This window comes from Morus notabilis, unplaced genomic scaffold (genome assembly GCF_000414095.1).
Source record: "Morus notabilis unplaced genomic scaffold, ASM41409v2 Scaffold1693, whole genome shotgun sequence".
Taxonomy (NCBI): domain Eukaryota; kingdom Viridiplantae; phylum Streptophyta; class Magnoliopsida; order Rosales; family Moraceae; genus Morus; species Morus notabilis.
Window position 1 is genome coordinate 34,608 of NW_010362991.1, and position 17,467 is coordinate 52,074.

General features: G+C 33.5%; 1 protein-coding gene across 3 annotated transcripts; it reads right to left on the reverse strand.

Annotated features, from left to right (window-relative positions):
* Positions 1 to 2,177: 2,177 nt before the first annotated feature.
* LOC21385425 (LEAF RUST 10 DISEASE-RESISTANCE LOCUS RECEPTOR-LIKE PROTEIN KINASE-like 1.2) lies at positions 2,178 to 17,126 on the reverse strand. 3 transcript variants are annotated; one of them, XM_024169011.1, is made up of 4 exons: positions 16,235 to 17,126; positions 3,794 to 3,823; positions 3,401 to 3,661; positions 2,178 to 3,246 (listed from the first exon to the last, which is right to left on the reverse strand). In XM_024169011.1, exons 1-4 carry the CDS (start codon positions 17,091 to 17,093, stop codon positions 2,324 to 2,326), a joined length of 2,073 nt encoding a protein of 690 aa, XP_024024779.1. In that variant the 5' UTR covers positions 17,094 to 17,126; the 3' UTR covers positions 2,178 to 2,323. The 3 variants fall into 3 exon arrangements, with proteins under 3 accessions (XP_024024779.1, XP_024024781.1, XP_024024780.1); XM_024169013.1 differs by lacking the exon at positions 16,235 to 17,126 and adding an exon at positions 9,533 to 10,478; XM_024169012.1 differs by lacking the exon at positions 16,235 to 17,126 and adding an exon at positions 4,473 to 5,892.
* Between the last annotated feature and the right edge of the window lie 341 nt (positions 17,127 to 17,467).

Sequence of the window (17,467 nt, forward strand, 5' to 3'; positions counted from 1 at the left end):
TTTTTATTTTGGTGACAACTTGCTCGCACCTAATGATTCTGATCTGTTGGTTGAGACGAATAGCATGTCACCTAGTCACTTTGGTTTGAGAATCTTGAAAAATCCTCTTATGTTCTAGGCATGTAGATTCTCCGTGACAAGGATAAGTGCATTTTCTGGTCATCTCAGAGAACCTATATTGTTCTTGTTTCGAACAAGTTCAATATGCATTCTTGTTCTCCTAGTAAGCATTGTTAGTTAAAGTGACAAACTCTCAAAGGTGTAATGTCCTTATGGTGAAGTAGGAGAGATCATATGAAATTGTCCCTTATGCTTAGGTGTTTAGCAGCCTCATGTATGCTCAAGTATGCACACGTCTTATTATTGTGTTTGTTGTTGACGTGCAGATTCGGTACTTGAGTGATTGTTGTTATTATTACTGAATTAACTGGGAATGAAGAACTAGAGAGTTTTGTATCGGCGAACCAACAATTTTGTTGTAGTTAGATCTCGTGACGCCGATTATGTAGGCTGCATAAATGATAAAAGGATGAGCTACTTTGTTGAAAAGTGTCAAATAGACACTCGTAGCATCCTTGACTGTGATACGGAGTATTGGCATATTGTGAGGCTATTTGTGTTATGTGATTGTGGAACCTTGTTTTTGCACTAGGAGTAGTTCACTCCATTTTTGGACCGGTTGAAACTGTGTTGTGAAAGTTCCATAATAGCATATTTCTTTAGAACACAAAGAGCATTGTCTGCTCAAGCATAATGGTAGTGTATTCTATTTTGTGAATAGAAATTGTAAAAGGCCTCATTGTTATTGAAAACAGGCCTATAAACAACATGTTGGCAGTTCCACTAAGGGCTTACCTATTAGGTGTTTTAAGAACACGCATCCCACTCGGGACTGTAAGAAGCCTGTAGTTGTATTGAGTTAGTGGGAGTATACAGCCATTTGTGTGTGACATGTTGTTATTGATAAGGATTGCTTATGCCTCAAATAATACATGCATATTTATGGATCTGTCACTTTATGTGTGATGTTGTGTTGACACATTTTTTAGTTGGCAAAGTGACATGTTAAAAAGAGACATCTGGTTGTTAGTCTCGATCATTGTTTTTTGATCAATATATTAAAGTTGTCGGCATGCTTTGATGAAACTCTAGCGCCTGATTATGTATAATGATTGTATCATATCGATACGTTATTATGCATGATTGTTTTGGGCTTGTGTTTATTATGTGAGATTCTTAGTTGATGCTTATGCTGTGATGAGTGAATGTTTATTGTATGATTCTGTGGTCCAAGTGGGAGACTGTTGAAATATTTTTATGTGGACTTCCATAATCATAATAATTCACTCTGTAATTAATTAAAGCATCTTATGGACAACTGTGTTAATGTGAATTAACCCATGCATGTATGTTAAATATCGGACCATTATAGGATGGACACTTGTTTTATTAACTCGCATGAAGCATATGAACTCTCTCTATCTCATAATATTTGGTCAGCCTATTGGGCCAAATACCCTCTCTGAATGAATATTGGAAAAGGCCCTTAGGCCTATATGGTTTATTTAGGCAGCCACCCTTTATTTGGAGGATGCATGGGGCATTTGTGGGGTGGTGGCCGAACGGTGGAGAGAGAGGGAGAGATAGGGAGGAGTTCAAGAACCTCTTGCCCTTCTTCTTCCGTTTGCAGCTTCTCCACTCACTTCCGGCCGGCCCATTGGCGGATTCCGGCGACCGTGGACGACGCCTTTTGTTGTCCACCGGACTAGAGATATGCCTAAATTCCAAATAAGAATTTTATGGCATTTTTAGATTTTTGGCTAGATTATTGTTTTTGATCTTATTTGGATTATTTAGATTGTGTTTAGATCATTAAAGTCTAGCATCCTTATGTCCTTCAAAAGTTCTATAATTATTTCATGATTTCACACAGCAAGGGTGAAAGTTCATCTTTTGTGGGTTCATTGCTATTTCATTATCAATAGATTTACGAATAAAGCTACTACTAGCCAAATTCGACAAAGAAGAAAGATTCTACTGATAATAATAAGGAAAAAAAAAAAAAAAAAAAAAAAAAAAAAAAAAAAAACCCCCTCAAAAAATGTATACATTATACAAGACAGTCTCGTGGATAAACAAATGCCCTTCAAATGAACCTACATCTGTTAATCAGTTCAGACACAATATGTACATCTCATTCAAGACATCAAAGATTTAGTAGGGGAAAAAAGGCAGTCTCCCACTTTTTGGCTTATATTGTGGATAGTACCTGCGTATTCTTATCGATACTATTGCAAGATTAACTAAAATTTACAAGAAAACTTTAACCGCTTGCATTTGGCGTTGTAATCCTGCTATCCCAATTAATTGCGACAGAATCTGGTGAAAGTGGACCTTTCTTCAGCAAAACAGTTTCATCAGCTGCGCTATCGATCCTCTCTGTGTTATCCGTGCTGTAATCCCCACTTTGTATTGCCATTAGTCCATCCAGCACAGCAACCATACATGGTCTCAAGTCCTTGTCCTGTTGCAGACACTGAAATGCCAATTCCGCTACAGCAGTTATCATTTTCCTCACCCTAGGGTCTGTATCAAACCCGAGACTCGGGTCTACTAGTTCATGCAGTGCATGATTTAGGATCCTGTTCATGGCCATGGTAGACAAGTTTATGTCATGTCTGTGCCTTGTGATGTCAACAGCAGGCAAGGAAGATACAAGCTCCATCAAGACCACACCGAAGCTGAAGACATCGCTTTTGCTGGTGAGCTGATAGCATTGATGATACTCTGGATCAACGTAACCGGGAGTCCCTTGTGGAGCGGTTGAAACGTGAGTGACATGAGTTGGGAAGAGACGAGACAATCCAAAATCTGCTACCTTGACAGAGAAGTTATTGTCCAGGAGAATGTTGGTGGATTTCACATCGCGGTGAATGACATCAGAAGCATGGAGATACTTCAATGCGCTTGCAGTTTCTACAGCAATATTCAATCTGATAGCCCATGGCAGGGCACCAGGTTTTGCTCTTTCTCCGTGAAGATGATCAGCAACAGTTCCATTGGGAATGTACTCGTATACCAGGAGGAGTTCGTGAGAGTGGCGGGATGTACAGCCATAGAGCGAAACCAGATTTTTGTGACGCAGGTGAGCTAAAATCTCAACTTCATTCATGAACTGCTCCACTCTCCTGAAATTGTTTTCATAGAGACGCTTGACCGCAACAACTCGTCCATCTCGGAGTTTCCCTGTATAGTTCATAGAATGTCTCAAATTTTAAACTTTCAATGACTGCGATGCTGTTGAAGTCTCCAAATGTAAGAGACTTATTATTAAAGCCCTTGTTCCTGCAAAGGGTTAACTTGGAAAGTACATTCAAGGATAAAAAGTGCTTGTCCTTACCATAATACACTGTGCCAAATCCTCCATCTCCAAGTTCTTTTGTCGAATCGAAACAACTAGTCGCTTCTACAAGCTCTTCATAGGTGAAGAGATGGACTCCGTGATACGAGCTTCCCTTCTCGACATCCTTCACTGATGAGATGTCAGAAGATATGTCACGAGACAACAAGGATCTCGGAGCACTTTGCTTTCTTTTGCGGCGTTGATAGATATAGAATATAATGGACATCAATAGTATCCCAACAAAACCACCGCCTATACCTGCATATTGTTGAGAGGTATAAGAAGCAGCTATAGATACAGGAAAGAGAAGGGAAGAAGTATCTTCTAGCTGGAAATTAGAAAAACATAGACATAAAGAACAAGAAAGAGTGAAAAGAATTAGTATATTACCTATGCCAGTCTTGAGTTTCCAATCCCTCCCTGCAAAAGAAATCAGAAAAGGCACAACCCTTAGAGCACCAATAACATCAATATGATATTTAAAAGGATATTCGGAAAAATTAGGAAACAATTGCCCAAAAGCGTCCGCAACAAAAATCTCAACTTTTATACTAGAAAACAGAACAGGAAGCATTAGATCTTATTGATTCAAAGATAGCAACAGTTTGATTGTTTCTCATGAATGATACAGCAACTCGGTAATTTTTTTAACAACTTATAGAATTTTTAACTGTTAAATAATTAATACACTCACTCATTTTAGCTATATGTTAGCAAAATCTAATTTCATGGAGCACAGGAACGAAAGCATGCTACAAATAAGGATATTGATTTGTGAAAATTCATTTGGTATTGAAGGAATTGGCTCATATAATGGAAAATGTATTTTATTTGCTTTAAGTTTGTACTTCTGTATAATACTCTAAACTGACTATACAAGTCAATAGAAGATTTTGTTTCAAACAATGATGTCGATGGAGCAAGACAAACAAGGTTAAATGAATCTAGCTGACACATAAAAAAAGTCTATAAGGAAAAATAATTGGATGAGAATCATAATTAAGTAAAAATTAGAAAATCATAATTATGAAACTACCAAAAGATGAAATTGAAAAATCCACAGAATTACCATCATCGCAGGTTTTTTTATGAGGTCGATCATCACAAAAACAAATGAATTCATTAGCATTCAATCCACAACGCCCACCACTCGTCTCACAACTACCACAACTATGTGCATTCCAATTCAAAAGGAATCCCATCTCCAAGATTTCAGTATAATTCATATTCAACAAGCTCTTAAACTCCACACCAGAAACCATATTAGCAGGCACACGAACTAAAGATTCGCACGAGCTAAACGAATAGTTCATGTGCTGCAATGCCTCCACATGAAAAGCAGCAAATGAATGGTGGGTTTCATTGCTAACACAGCTGACTCGATAGGGGAAGATTTTTTCTGAGGGTTGAGAAGTACAATTGTAAAAGAAGGAAAAATTGACGGGATCAGATCTAAAGCTGAATGGAGTTCCATCAAGGCTAAAGTTGTTTTGAGGAACTGAGCATTTCTCATGGTAAACAGCAGCATTGGCCACTAGAAAAGAATGGTTTGAGTAAAATATTTCCTTTATGATATAATCATCATTCGAAATTCTTAGAATCGGGTTTTCATGAGTACAGATGATCTCAAAGTTCGGATATCCACAAAAGGATTCTTGTTGATGAGAAAGCCAGAAAGGATAACTTATTTCCTGTCCATTTCCACAGGTTTGAGGTGCGCAAGCCACGAACTTTTCATCTATAGAAAGAGTTGGTATAGCAAATGTGCTTAAAATGATTACAAGGATGCATATATGGAAAGGCTTATAGAGTTTGAGGATGTGCATTTGGATGGAAGACAAGAAAAAGGAAGAGGGAAACATAGGAGAAGAAATGCATAGACTTGGAAGAAAGAACATAGAAAGGAAAATTGTGTGTGGTAGGTGTAGCATGATAAAGAAGCCTCTTGACTTGGTTTTAGCTTTGTTTTATATTTGAATTTATGATTTAGTTTGAAAAGGAGGTGAGAAAGAAAAAACAAAAGAATGGTTCAAGCAAAAGCAAAGATATAATGAGGTCCAACGTAAGTAGCCTAAGGACCTTAAAAAATATTAGCCACTAGAAAATGATATGTTCATTGACAAGCATCTGGGGTTCTATGGTTTACCTTGACCGACTTCTTATGTTACTTTTGCCGGTCTGTAAGGGTAGAAACTGATCAATCCTTTCGGTGGTTGGAATGAGTTGTCAACAGGCTTATCACATTGATGGACAAAAGACTTTAAAGATTTTTTAACCTACTATATCTAATGGAACTCTCTTTGGCTAAAACTTCCATGATTTGGACTACTTTGAAAGTCTTGGTCATGAAGAAATTTGGACAATTTCTTAAGCAATCAAAGTCTCGCATATTGTGGAAAACTATATCTAATGGTGACATCATAATGATATAAATTTACCATCTATCTCACAAATCTAACTAATATGCAACTTATCCAACGTTAAGGTCCTTCTATGGTAGTGCATATTAATATATGTTCAAAATCACATCAAAATAAAAACATATACTGAACAATCAGTTTTGATACAAACCTAACGGGTGAACTACAGAGACTTATCGACAGTTTAATTTTTTCATATCCTTCGGCATACACACAAAAAAAAAAAAAAAAAAAAAAAAAAAAAAAAAAAAAAAAAAAAAAAAAACCTTCCCATTAGAGAAATGATATACCCTAGTAATATAATTATAAACAAATTATTTTAAAACACAAGTAAATAAATAGCCATTAGAGTAGTCAATGGTTTTGAGATAGTTTACAAAAAAAAAAATAAAAAAAAGTGAATCTTTCCAAAAGACTAGTCGTACAAGGCATGTAAATCAAGGGGTGGTGGAACATGTGGAAAATTGTATTAAGTGGACGACCTTGACTCTTTGTGAACAAGTTAATGGTTGGCTGAACCGAAAGCAGAGAATAAAATAAAGAAAACCTCATTTTCACTTTGGGAAACATCACCATCGTGAAATAACGCGTCATATGACGTTCCTCCTAGCCATATTTACATTACGAGGAAAATTCTAGGATGTAATATTTACTGTTTAAAAAAAATGAAAATAAAAGCTCTCGAAAGGTTATCAGTTAGCAATTCAAAATACAATAATGATCTAGATTTGTTACGAAATGAATAAGAAATATGTCCAGAATCCAAAATACACCCGAATCCCAAATGCGTTTCTACTTTAAAATGGAAATTCATCTTTCACATAAGCCAAAAATATTATTTAAATGAAATAAAAAATATAGAGAATTTGTAGTAAATAGTATATTTCCCAAACTTAGTAGTAAATAGCATATAATTTTAGTTGCTTAGTAAATAGCATATGAATAAAAATTTTCACAAATTACACATTGTTCTTCTGAACTATAAGCCTTATCACAAAATGCCTCCGAACTTTAGTTTTAGATTCTTGTTTTTTTCCTGTGATCTTCCGTTACAAAATTTTTCCCTTTATTAAATTTTTACTTTGTTGTTGTTTTTGACTGTGATGACGGATCCCTAAAATTCCTTAAATCAACTAAATTAAGGAGAAAGCTAGGGTCTGGGCGAATAAAATTATAACTCAAGCTGCGTAATTACACTTTCGGGTGACTGTACGAGGAGGAACTTACAGAGTATAATCATGTACTAAATTGTTCAACAACACTCATTATTTGTGTAATACATGCTATTTTTGTTAAAAATCATCGAATGATAAATTATTTTGTTAATTTTTACATTTCACATAAAATTTAGTCGTTTATTAAATTGTTCAACGGCATAGTTATCTTTGTAAAAAGCCATCTTATGAGAAGGTCATTTTGTTAATTTATGCATTTCACACGACATTTTTTGTCAAAAATTTAACGGATAGGGAAAATTTGCTAGAGTTACTAAAGTTCGAGGTAAAAAAGCTAAAATTAAAGTTTAAAGGCATTTTGTGACAATAGTTCAAGATGAAAAAATGCATTGTCCTAAAAATTTATAGCATATTTTAATACTTTAATATATGGCGTACCATATTCTACCTTTGGAAGAGTTTCAGTGATGATGAGAAAGAGAGGATGAGAGTTTATCGATATGATGAGAGACAGAATGGGAGAAGACGAGAGAGGGTGAATTTCATATGTTGGTAAATGAAGCATTTACAAGGTTAATAATGGATTTACCATGTAAATTATCAATTTATAAGAAAATAGTTTATTGTTTATCAAAGTATCTATTTAACTAGTAAATTCATCATTTACCATATAAATCCTCCACTTACCAAATTGAACATAATTTGCTTGTTGGTAAATGAAACATTTACCATATAAATTTTGCATTTACCAACATCTCCCATTTAAACTCTAAAATTCACACGCATGCATAACCACATTGCGATATCTCTCGTTAGCTTCTCGAGTGATGATGGTGGCACACCGGCAAGGCTAATCTGCTCACGTCGTCATCAATTGCGAGATCGGATCGTCGTTGCTCCGCCCAATTCATCGTCTCAAAGTCCATGAGAGAAGGAGGCCAGAGATAGAGGATGTGAGAGAGAAAGAGCAAGGAGAAAGAGAGGGTGAGGGAGAGAGGAGAGAGAGAAAGAGAGGGCGCGAGAGGGAGGGTAAGAAAGGGAGCGCGAGTAAGATTTTTCCGATGTTTTAATCTCCATTCAGGAAAAATAAAAAATAAATGAGAAAACCGTTACATGTGTGTAGAAAAGAAAATGTCACACTACAAGAAATTTGATGCAATATATATAGTCCAACCTCAGTGAAAAAAGATATCTTTTAATTTAAAACTTAACTTTTCTGATCATTTTAAGGTAAAACATGATTTTTTTTTTTCAAAAATCCTAGTTTTGATATATTTTTTTCTTTCATACACTGGCATGGAAAAAATGTGCATTAGAGAAAAAATGATGATTCAAAAATCCTAGTTTTGATATATTTTTTTCCTTTCATACACTGGCATGGAAAAAATGTGCATTAGAGAAAAAATGATGATCTATCTAATTGTTGGTTTAACTCTGAAGTCTGCGTGGATTAATATTCCTAGCTATTTCATTTGGACCGTTGACAGGTCCAATGGGAAATTGTCCTAAGGAGCTTAGCCACTACTTGACAGCTTGTCCAATTGTTACAAAACTACTTAAGACACGTAAGATTGTGGGTCCTACTTCTGGTCCAGGCTGTCCCGAGAGTGTTTTTCCAGTCTTATCCTTCTGCTGTTGTTTGTCTAATTAAGGTGCTTTTAAAAATCAAAAGTCAAGAAAATTGTATGATCAGGCGCGTCTGGGTTTGTGACCATTCTCTCTGGTCAACGAGACAGTTCACACTTCACACCCAAAACACCGTAGCCAATTTGAATGGAGCAGCTAGGATAGGAGATCATAATGCACTCGACAGTTACACATATTTAAGATCACAAACTAGGATGGGTTCATTTGATTCTGATTAAAGATGAAAGATGCTACCGTTACTATTGTCACTTTCTGTATTTATTGTCCGACGTATATAGAATCTATTAACCTACTATATTATTATTTAAATAAAAAATAAAATAGTGGAATCCACTTCTTGAACAGTTAAGGTAAAAAATAACAAATGTGGTGACAAAAAAAGTGACATTAGCATTTTTAGTATTAATATATAACACATTTTTGTAGTATGAAGACAGAAATTAACATCACGAAGAATAGCTAAAGAGACCTCAGATTGAAGGAATTAGTAGATGTGGTAGATTTGCTTGCAGCACAACTAGTTTCTTTCTCATTTTCTTTTTTTTTTTTCCTTGGGTCTAAGTTATGTAGTTATAAATAGTCAAAACCATAGTGTTTTTTTTTTTTAAATAGCGAAAACCATAGTTTGAAGTATTGAAACTCACTTGTTGGGAATTCATTTACCTAGCTACGCAACTGAAATTGCCCTTCTGTTTCGGCCAAATACAACACACAGAAAACAGATGTATTGGCAAAATGGCAAAAACGCTTTTTCTAACTAGGTAATTAAACTGAATTTCTATTCCTCCTGACTACCAAGTACTGATTGATTCTTAAAGTGAGGTTGTTTTGATTGAAAACAATGAAAAAGAAAAAAGAAAATCAAAGAGGGGAAAAAAAATGCGTACCAGAACTATGGGGACACACATATAAGTACTCTCTTCCGCCAGAGCAATAGCATGTAACCATTCCGTTTGAGTTATTAGACCCGCATCTCCCACTTGACCACTCGCATTCCCTGCAGAGTGGGAATTCCATGTAATTTACGTCAAAACCTTTTATCAAAACGCTATGCACTCCATCAGCTGCAGATCTCTCAATCTCATCGAGGGCAATCCTGAAAACCGGAACTTGAATGACACCGCCTCGACGATCGCGGATCAGCCCCTCTGTTTCCAAATCCTGAAGCTGTGATTCATTACGTACGTAGTAAGAAATCCGGTCGTCGTCCTTGGGACAAGAAAAGTTATTTGGGAAATATTGTCCAAGTGACTCCTCTGGCTTTGTGCAGTTGTAGATTAAAGTGAGGTTTACAACAGTTGGAGGGTAATTGACGGCGACTATATCATCAAGAGTGGTGTTTTTGCTGGTATCTGGTGAACAAGGATTGTCCCAGAGATCCAACCTCGCGAGGGTCATCGTGTTAATTTCTCGGCTGACATTGAGTAGGCGGTAATCTAGGCGTTGGATGTGTATAACAGGGTATTCATTGTTCATGCAACTTAGGTTGAAGCCAGGGTGGCCGCAGATTTCGGGTCTGCCATCTCCCCAGAACGGGAAATAAAGGTTTTTTATGTCGCCGCACTCGTACGGCTGAGTGCACGCCGAGAAGTTCTCGTTTTCTTTGCAGCGAGACGACGGGAAAGTGGTGATCAAGATGAAGGTGGCCGCGAAGAGGGATTTGAAGAAAAACTGTAATTCCATAAGTGAAGGCTAACCTAAGCTCTCATGGAGATATTTGGGTTAACTTTGATCAATGTTGATGAAGAATGGTAGATGAGGAGAACAACAAAATATTTAATATTTGTTTTGACAAATGAAGTGAAAAAGACGTTTGAAGAGTTTGGTTGTCTTTAGAAAAGGATATAATAATAATAATAATAATAATAATAATAATAATGATCAACAAGCACGCAAATTATAAAACTGTTTTGACGAAGACTCGATCGCGTATGTTAGTTGGCGTAATTTCTCGGAATTTTCTATATCAGAAATAGATACAAGAGAGAAAGCCCGAAGTTTGACTTCTATTAAAGAGTTGAATCCAAGGCGGCCTAAACACGTAACCAGACTCATCAAATGGACAAAAACTCATTTCCTCATACCAGTCTCCAATCCCATCAAAATGCTTGACGTCAAAACAAAAAAAAAGTTTGAACAGGTAACAAACAAAATAGTAAGTTCAAACTCTTCCTTTATTCAATCCCAATTTTATATTTTCACTAAATAAATCAAATTTTTTATAATGTATATAACAATATTAGGATTAAGGTTGACACTACGACCTTGTTCATTTTATCGATTTATATTTTCAATTTCAATTTTGCTAATCACATCTCAACTCAAATCGACGAACTGAACGATGCCTAAACAACTTACTGAGTATGTTTTAAAACATTAATATATGTATAATTTTTTGAAATATGACATAGCTACTCGAGCATAAAAACTCGTCCATGGGGCCATCCCTGCTGGAAAAAAAAATAATAATGTGATCCCTAAAATCTCACTCACCTTCTTGTACAAGTAGGTGAGTCCAATTGTTCATATTTTTTAGGCCCAAAATTAATATTTAATTGGTGTGGAAAACGACAGCAGCTTGACCTCCACTAATACGTAACGAAGGGTGTATGAAAGTTGATGTATTATGGATAAATTGGACTTTTAGGGAGTAGACCAAATCAAACAGAGGAGAAGACGCGTTTTCACATTATTTGCCGGAGAATGAAATTCATTTTCCCCTTTCGTGCCTTCACCGCGGAAGACCTATTCAAAACTTTTCACCCATCTAAATGATCATTGATTTTGTTTGGTAAAGATCCAAAAGTGATGCAATGTCAAGGAAGTTGACTAGGACGTACGACAACATCACTTCTCAATATAGTATAAAAAGAAACAAATAAAATAAACTATGCATTTAGTTGGTGGATTCGTGCCCTGATTTAAATTATAGTTCGTGGTTCGTTATAATATTTTATTTTACAAAAAATACATGTAAACTGAAAATGATTCTAAATCCATGAACCAAACGTTCACTGTTAGATCTGGCCAAAATCACATTAGATTGAAAAATATACAGAACAGACAGATTCTACTACAGATCTAACGGCTAAAAAATAAAAGACTACTGATAATATATTTTTACATACACTATTAAAGAATGTACCTATTATAAAATTAAATTATTCTTGGCTATTAGTTTAGCTCGTTAAAGAGAAACTAATTCCAAGTCCAGAACACCAACAAGTGATTGACTAATAACTTGATCAGTGGCTATTTGATAGTTTTACTTGTATGATAAAATATATATATACATATAAGATAAAGCATCTTACAACATTTTAAAAAAAACATTATTATATATTATTACAAATCAATATAATATTTATTATAGAGCGTGCAGTGCGCAATTTTATTTAATTCAGAAATCAATATGCAAGTACTCACAACTTTAAGTGCATTTTTATTTAATTCAGAAATAAATATGACAAAATTAACTTTTTTACCCTTATTTTAAAGTTAAATAAATATTAAATATTTAATGAAGTAGTCATTTAGGGCCCGTTTGAGATAAGTTGTATTTTTGCTTTAAAGTAGTAGAAAAAGATAAGTATAAATTGAGATTTTTTAATTGGTATTTAGATAGTGCCTGAAAAAACGTTTTTATATCTAAAAAGAGCTTTTGAACATGTTTAAGTAAAAAAAATCAGAAGTACTTATTGTTATAAAAAGTAATGTAATAAAAAGATATTGATTGGATATTTAATTTGTTGTTCACAAATAAAAAGTTAAAAATATAAATAAAAAAACTTTTCATAAGCACTAAGAAGATGATTTGTTTTAAAAGTGCTTAAAAAATAAAAAAAAATACTTTAAAATTGTCCATCTAAACAGTTTAAAAATTACTTTTAAATTAAATGAATCAAAAATAATTTTTTTTAAAACCAACCTAAACAGACCTTAAATAACATAAATAAATAAAAAATCGAACTTTTTTTTTTTTTTTTTTTTTTACAGTTTCTTTCCATTCTCTTTCTTCCTTTCTTTTTTTTTTTTTTTTTTTTTCCTCTTGATTGTTAACGTGATTGTATAGAGCTCTGGGCCCTAGTCTTTGGTAGTTTTGAGGTTCCTAAATTCGAAAAAGTACTACAGGCGTCATGTAATATCAAATACAGTAAAATTGTCACTTTTTTTTTAATCACTTATATAGTAATCATTAGGCCTCGTTTCGCTAATTCCAGTTTAAAATTTGAGTTGAGATATAATTTTATGTGATAATTTTTTACTGTAATAAAAAAATTAGATGTGACTATTTGTAAAAGTTTTTTACTGTAGCAAAACTTAAATTCTAAACTCGAATCAGCGAAATGAATGAGCCTGCGTTAATTATATTTTTTTTCCTTTCATAACGTTTCTATGTAGAGAATGTGTCTTTCAATTATTTTGTGATATGCGTAATAGTACTAGTAAGCCCCAAATACTATCTGCAAAAGCCCCAAAATACTATATCGTACATAATTTACCAACATCTAAGAATCTATTTGTTCACGTGTTTAAATTAATAATTTTAATTATGCATTCAAATTTTGTAAGAGAATCTATTGACGGATACTCTTTAAATTATATTTTTTATGAAAAAAATACTTTAAAAAAATTAAAATAATAAATTTAAATTTATGACGGGTCATAAAGTTCCCATAAGAGGTTAATCTGTACCCTATGAATGCATAAGGTAATATGATACTATTTCATGAAGGCTTGCCAAAAATGATTTAATCAAAATAGCTAATAAACAAAACTAAATATAACATGCTAAAAATTATAAAAATATCATGTATATACAAACACACACACACACACTGTATAACATACAAGGTTGTCATCGGAAAAATTAGATTTATCAAGCTTCCTAACAACGTATGATATCAAAAAATTGGCTAAAATTTGTTAATCTAAGTAAAAGTGTAGTTATTGATTAAGCCCTAACTTAATCCTATAAGTTTCGTGGTTGGATAATACCTTGTTGATTAGAACCACAGGAATTAGACATCCCTATTCTTTATTATAATAAAAGAAAGTGGAAAAAACGTAAATTTTTAACAACTTGCACGCACTCCAAAAAATTAAAAATTAAAAATTAAAAGCCACATGCATGCATGTTTTGCTATATTATTACCCACCAATATTCATCGCAAAAAGAGAAAAAAAAATGTCATACCCTCCAATTTTTACTACTGAGTGATGGAATAAATGAGATTTTATTTTTAAATTTTTTTATGAAAAAAATTAAAAGTAACTGATAGAGTGACAGCACTTCACTTATCACATTAATCAATATAATGTCTTTATTTTTTTATTTGTATATGAGTATCTCCTTACAACATAATTAGGGTTTTTACGTTTTTATTCTCTGTATTTTGAGTTATTCTGAAGTATGCTTCATTTCCATCTTTGATAAAGTATACTATCAGTTACATTAATAGGTAAATTTATACCTTCTTAATTTAGTCAACCATATTGTTTGACTACGAAAATAACCACAATACTTTAAAAAGAAAAAAATCTTAAAGTTAAAAAAAAAAAAACATAAAACGAAAAGATTTTTTTCTAAAGGGTGAGAAACCTGACGTTTATTAAGCGATAGATGCTAAATCAGTATGAACAAAAGGGCTAATAAACTTTGGACATAAGTGAAACTAAAGTTTTATTAGACAAACAATACACACTATGAGAACCTAATATGTGGACTATAAAATTCGGAGAAAGAGAAATGTGGCATATTGAAGCACAAGATGTTAAAGGAATATAATGTTGAATATAACCAATTTTTCTTTTTTCTAACTTTTGGATTTTTAGTATTTTTTATTTTTTTTTAAGGGTGTTTTGATAATTCTTTGAGTTTAGTCAAGATCGCCTAGTGACTTAGAAAATGCAGGCATTTTCCTATTAAATGTAAAAGGAATGTTAAAGAGCACAAGTGCTCTCCTCAACATCATACACCAATTAAGACTTTTCCCAAAATGGGGGACCCATCGTCCACACAAGGCTCACTCTCTATTATTAATTATGGTGCAAAACACCAGTTGTTCCTCAAACTATTTCACTAAAGACAATTTGATGGTATCCATCTATAACCACAAAAAAATTAAAGGTATACTCAGGGCCCGTTCACTTCGTTGATTCGAGTTTGTAATTCGAGTTGAGATGTGATTTTGTGTGAGAGCTTTTTACTATAGCAAAAAAGTTAGATGTGACTGTTTCTGAGAGCTTTTTACTGTAGCAAAACTCAAATTTTAAACTCGAATCGGCGAAATGAACGGGGCCTCAGTGTCGGCTCTTCCATTAGGCCACTTAGAATAACTACAATCATGCTAATCATTTTATGTTTTTAGGCAGAATGACTAATGATTTAACTTTTCTCTACTCCAACCATTTGTTAAATTGTTAGCTATTTTAAATAATATTATCCACACTAGCTAAATATAGCTAGTATGGAGAGGCTAGGCTTTTTTTTTTTGTATTATATTATTCTTTCAATTATAATAAATACAAAGATCCTTTTTATAAATTCAATAAAAATATTTATATTTTAAATTCAATAAATATTAAAATAATTTATATTTCGCTAAAATAAAGAGTATGGTTGGAGTGACTCGCCAAAAATTTACTAACTAAACTAGTTTTCTAGCCATTTTACCTAGAATTTCACTAAAATTTAGAGAGCTCTCTTAAAGATGCTCTTAAACAATAGCTTAAAGCTCCCAACTAATTAACGCCCCCAAATAGTTAAGAATCCTAATTAATTATACCTATTAACTATGATCATTCTACAATAAAACTAAAAAAAAAAGTAACAAATTAGTGATAACTTTCTTTTTGAAATATGAGGTTCTTAACTATTCTGCATCAAAATAACCTTTTTTATAAGAGAATATCAATAATTAAATTCTCCATTTATTTTAAACACTACCAACAATTTTATTTTAGATACTTCTAAAGGAATTAAAAAAAAGATGAATAAAAAGCGGGGGAAAAAGCTTTAATCTCTTTTGAGTCTTGCTTTTGCCTCTACTTATTTTCCTACTCACTCATCAATCTTATTTCAAGAGTTTTTCAAATTGATATCTTTGTTTCATTCTTCTTTCTTATCAATTTATTGATTAATATTGTTTGAGATATATTCAGAATAGCTATTTTGTTGGATGAGTCTTTTGTTTTTTTAAAAAAAAAAAAAAAAAAAAAAAAAACACTTATTAGGTAAACTTGAATATAAATATCCACTCTCTGAATAGCTATTTCTTATCATTTTTTTTATACGGCAAATCTCGGAAATTACTAAAATACAATGACAAATATGACCCTTTGTGACGCAGCTTTATAAAACCCCTTTCAACTGTATCGTGTTATATAATATTAGCAACTACATACATAATATATATATTTTTGGAAACTGTGTATATAATATGATTCAGTTTATTATGTAATAATTAATAATTTTCAACGTGATAAAGTTTACTAAGATATGTCTGCTGATCATAAGAAAAAGGAAAACAAAAAAACTAAAAACTAAAAACTAAAATATGAAGTTGGTCAACAAGAGAGATACATACCTGACGAATTTTTATGAGCATCGGGCATTTGTGCAGGATAAACAACGCTCGCCGGAGCAACGCAGCTCAATCCATAAGCTTCACGATCATCAGGACATAATAAACACATGAACTTATCTTGATCAGTTGATGAGTTATATCCACATCTCCCGTCTGAATTAATGCAATCTCCGCATTCCTCTTCGCCCATGGTGTTCCACTCAACTTCAAAAGCATCTCGAGAAACTTTGCCGATGCTGGACTCGCTAATTGTAAGACCTTTTAATGCGTCCTCCAAAACAGGAACGACAATGATGACTGCACAGATCGACGACGAGAGTTTATGGCTTCCCAAATCGGTTCCCCGTACAAAGAAACCGTCGAGAGAAACGTTGTTTGCAGAGCAATGAAAGGTTTTAACAAGATCAGTAAGTGATTCGGGGGAGTTATGACAATTGTATAACAAGGTGGTGTTTATGTCTTTTTGGGTGTAATTAAAAAGGGTGGAGTTTAGAGTTGTGTTGGAGTGTGTTTCTGGACAAATAGAATCCCAGATATCGACTCGAGCAATTTTAAGAATCCGAGCGCTCTGGTTGATTTCCAGGACGAGAAAACTCTGGGACGTTATGTTCCACAGAAGGCGGTCGGTGTTTGATTCGCAATCGAGAACGAATCCCTGGGGGACGCTGCAGTAATCCGGTTGCTTTCTTTCCCGGAAAGGGTATGAAATTCGTTTGATTTCCCCACAATAGAGTTTGCAGTCCGGGAATGGATTGTCTTGATCGTCATCAACGGCACGGATTGGAAAGAATGATGAGAGGAAGAGAAGTAACAGGATAAGCAAGAGTGGGGAAAACGAGAAGGAAACGGAAGGATTCATTAAAAGAGAGATGGAGAAGAAAAATATTTGAGTGTAAACTTGTTGAGGAAGTTGATATAATTGAATCAAACAGAGAAAACAGTTCGAAATATTGTAATGAATGAATATTATAAGGGGGGCAATTAGCTTTATTAGTCCCTGAATTATATGTACTGTGTCATATTGGTCCCTATTTACATTTTTATACGGATACATTCGTTTTCTTATCTCATTAAATATATACAATTAAATTACACTTAATAGATAAATTCATACATTATTCCGGTCAATACTCAATTTTGACCTTCATAATCCCCAAATACCCTTAAAAAATACTCTAAAAATAGGCACACAAAAAAAAACATAACCAAAAAGGATTTTTTTTAATGAAACAA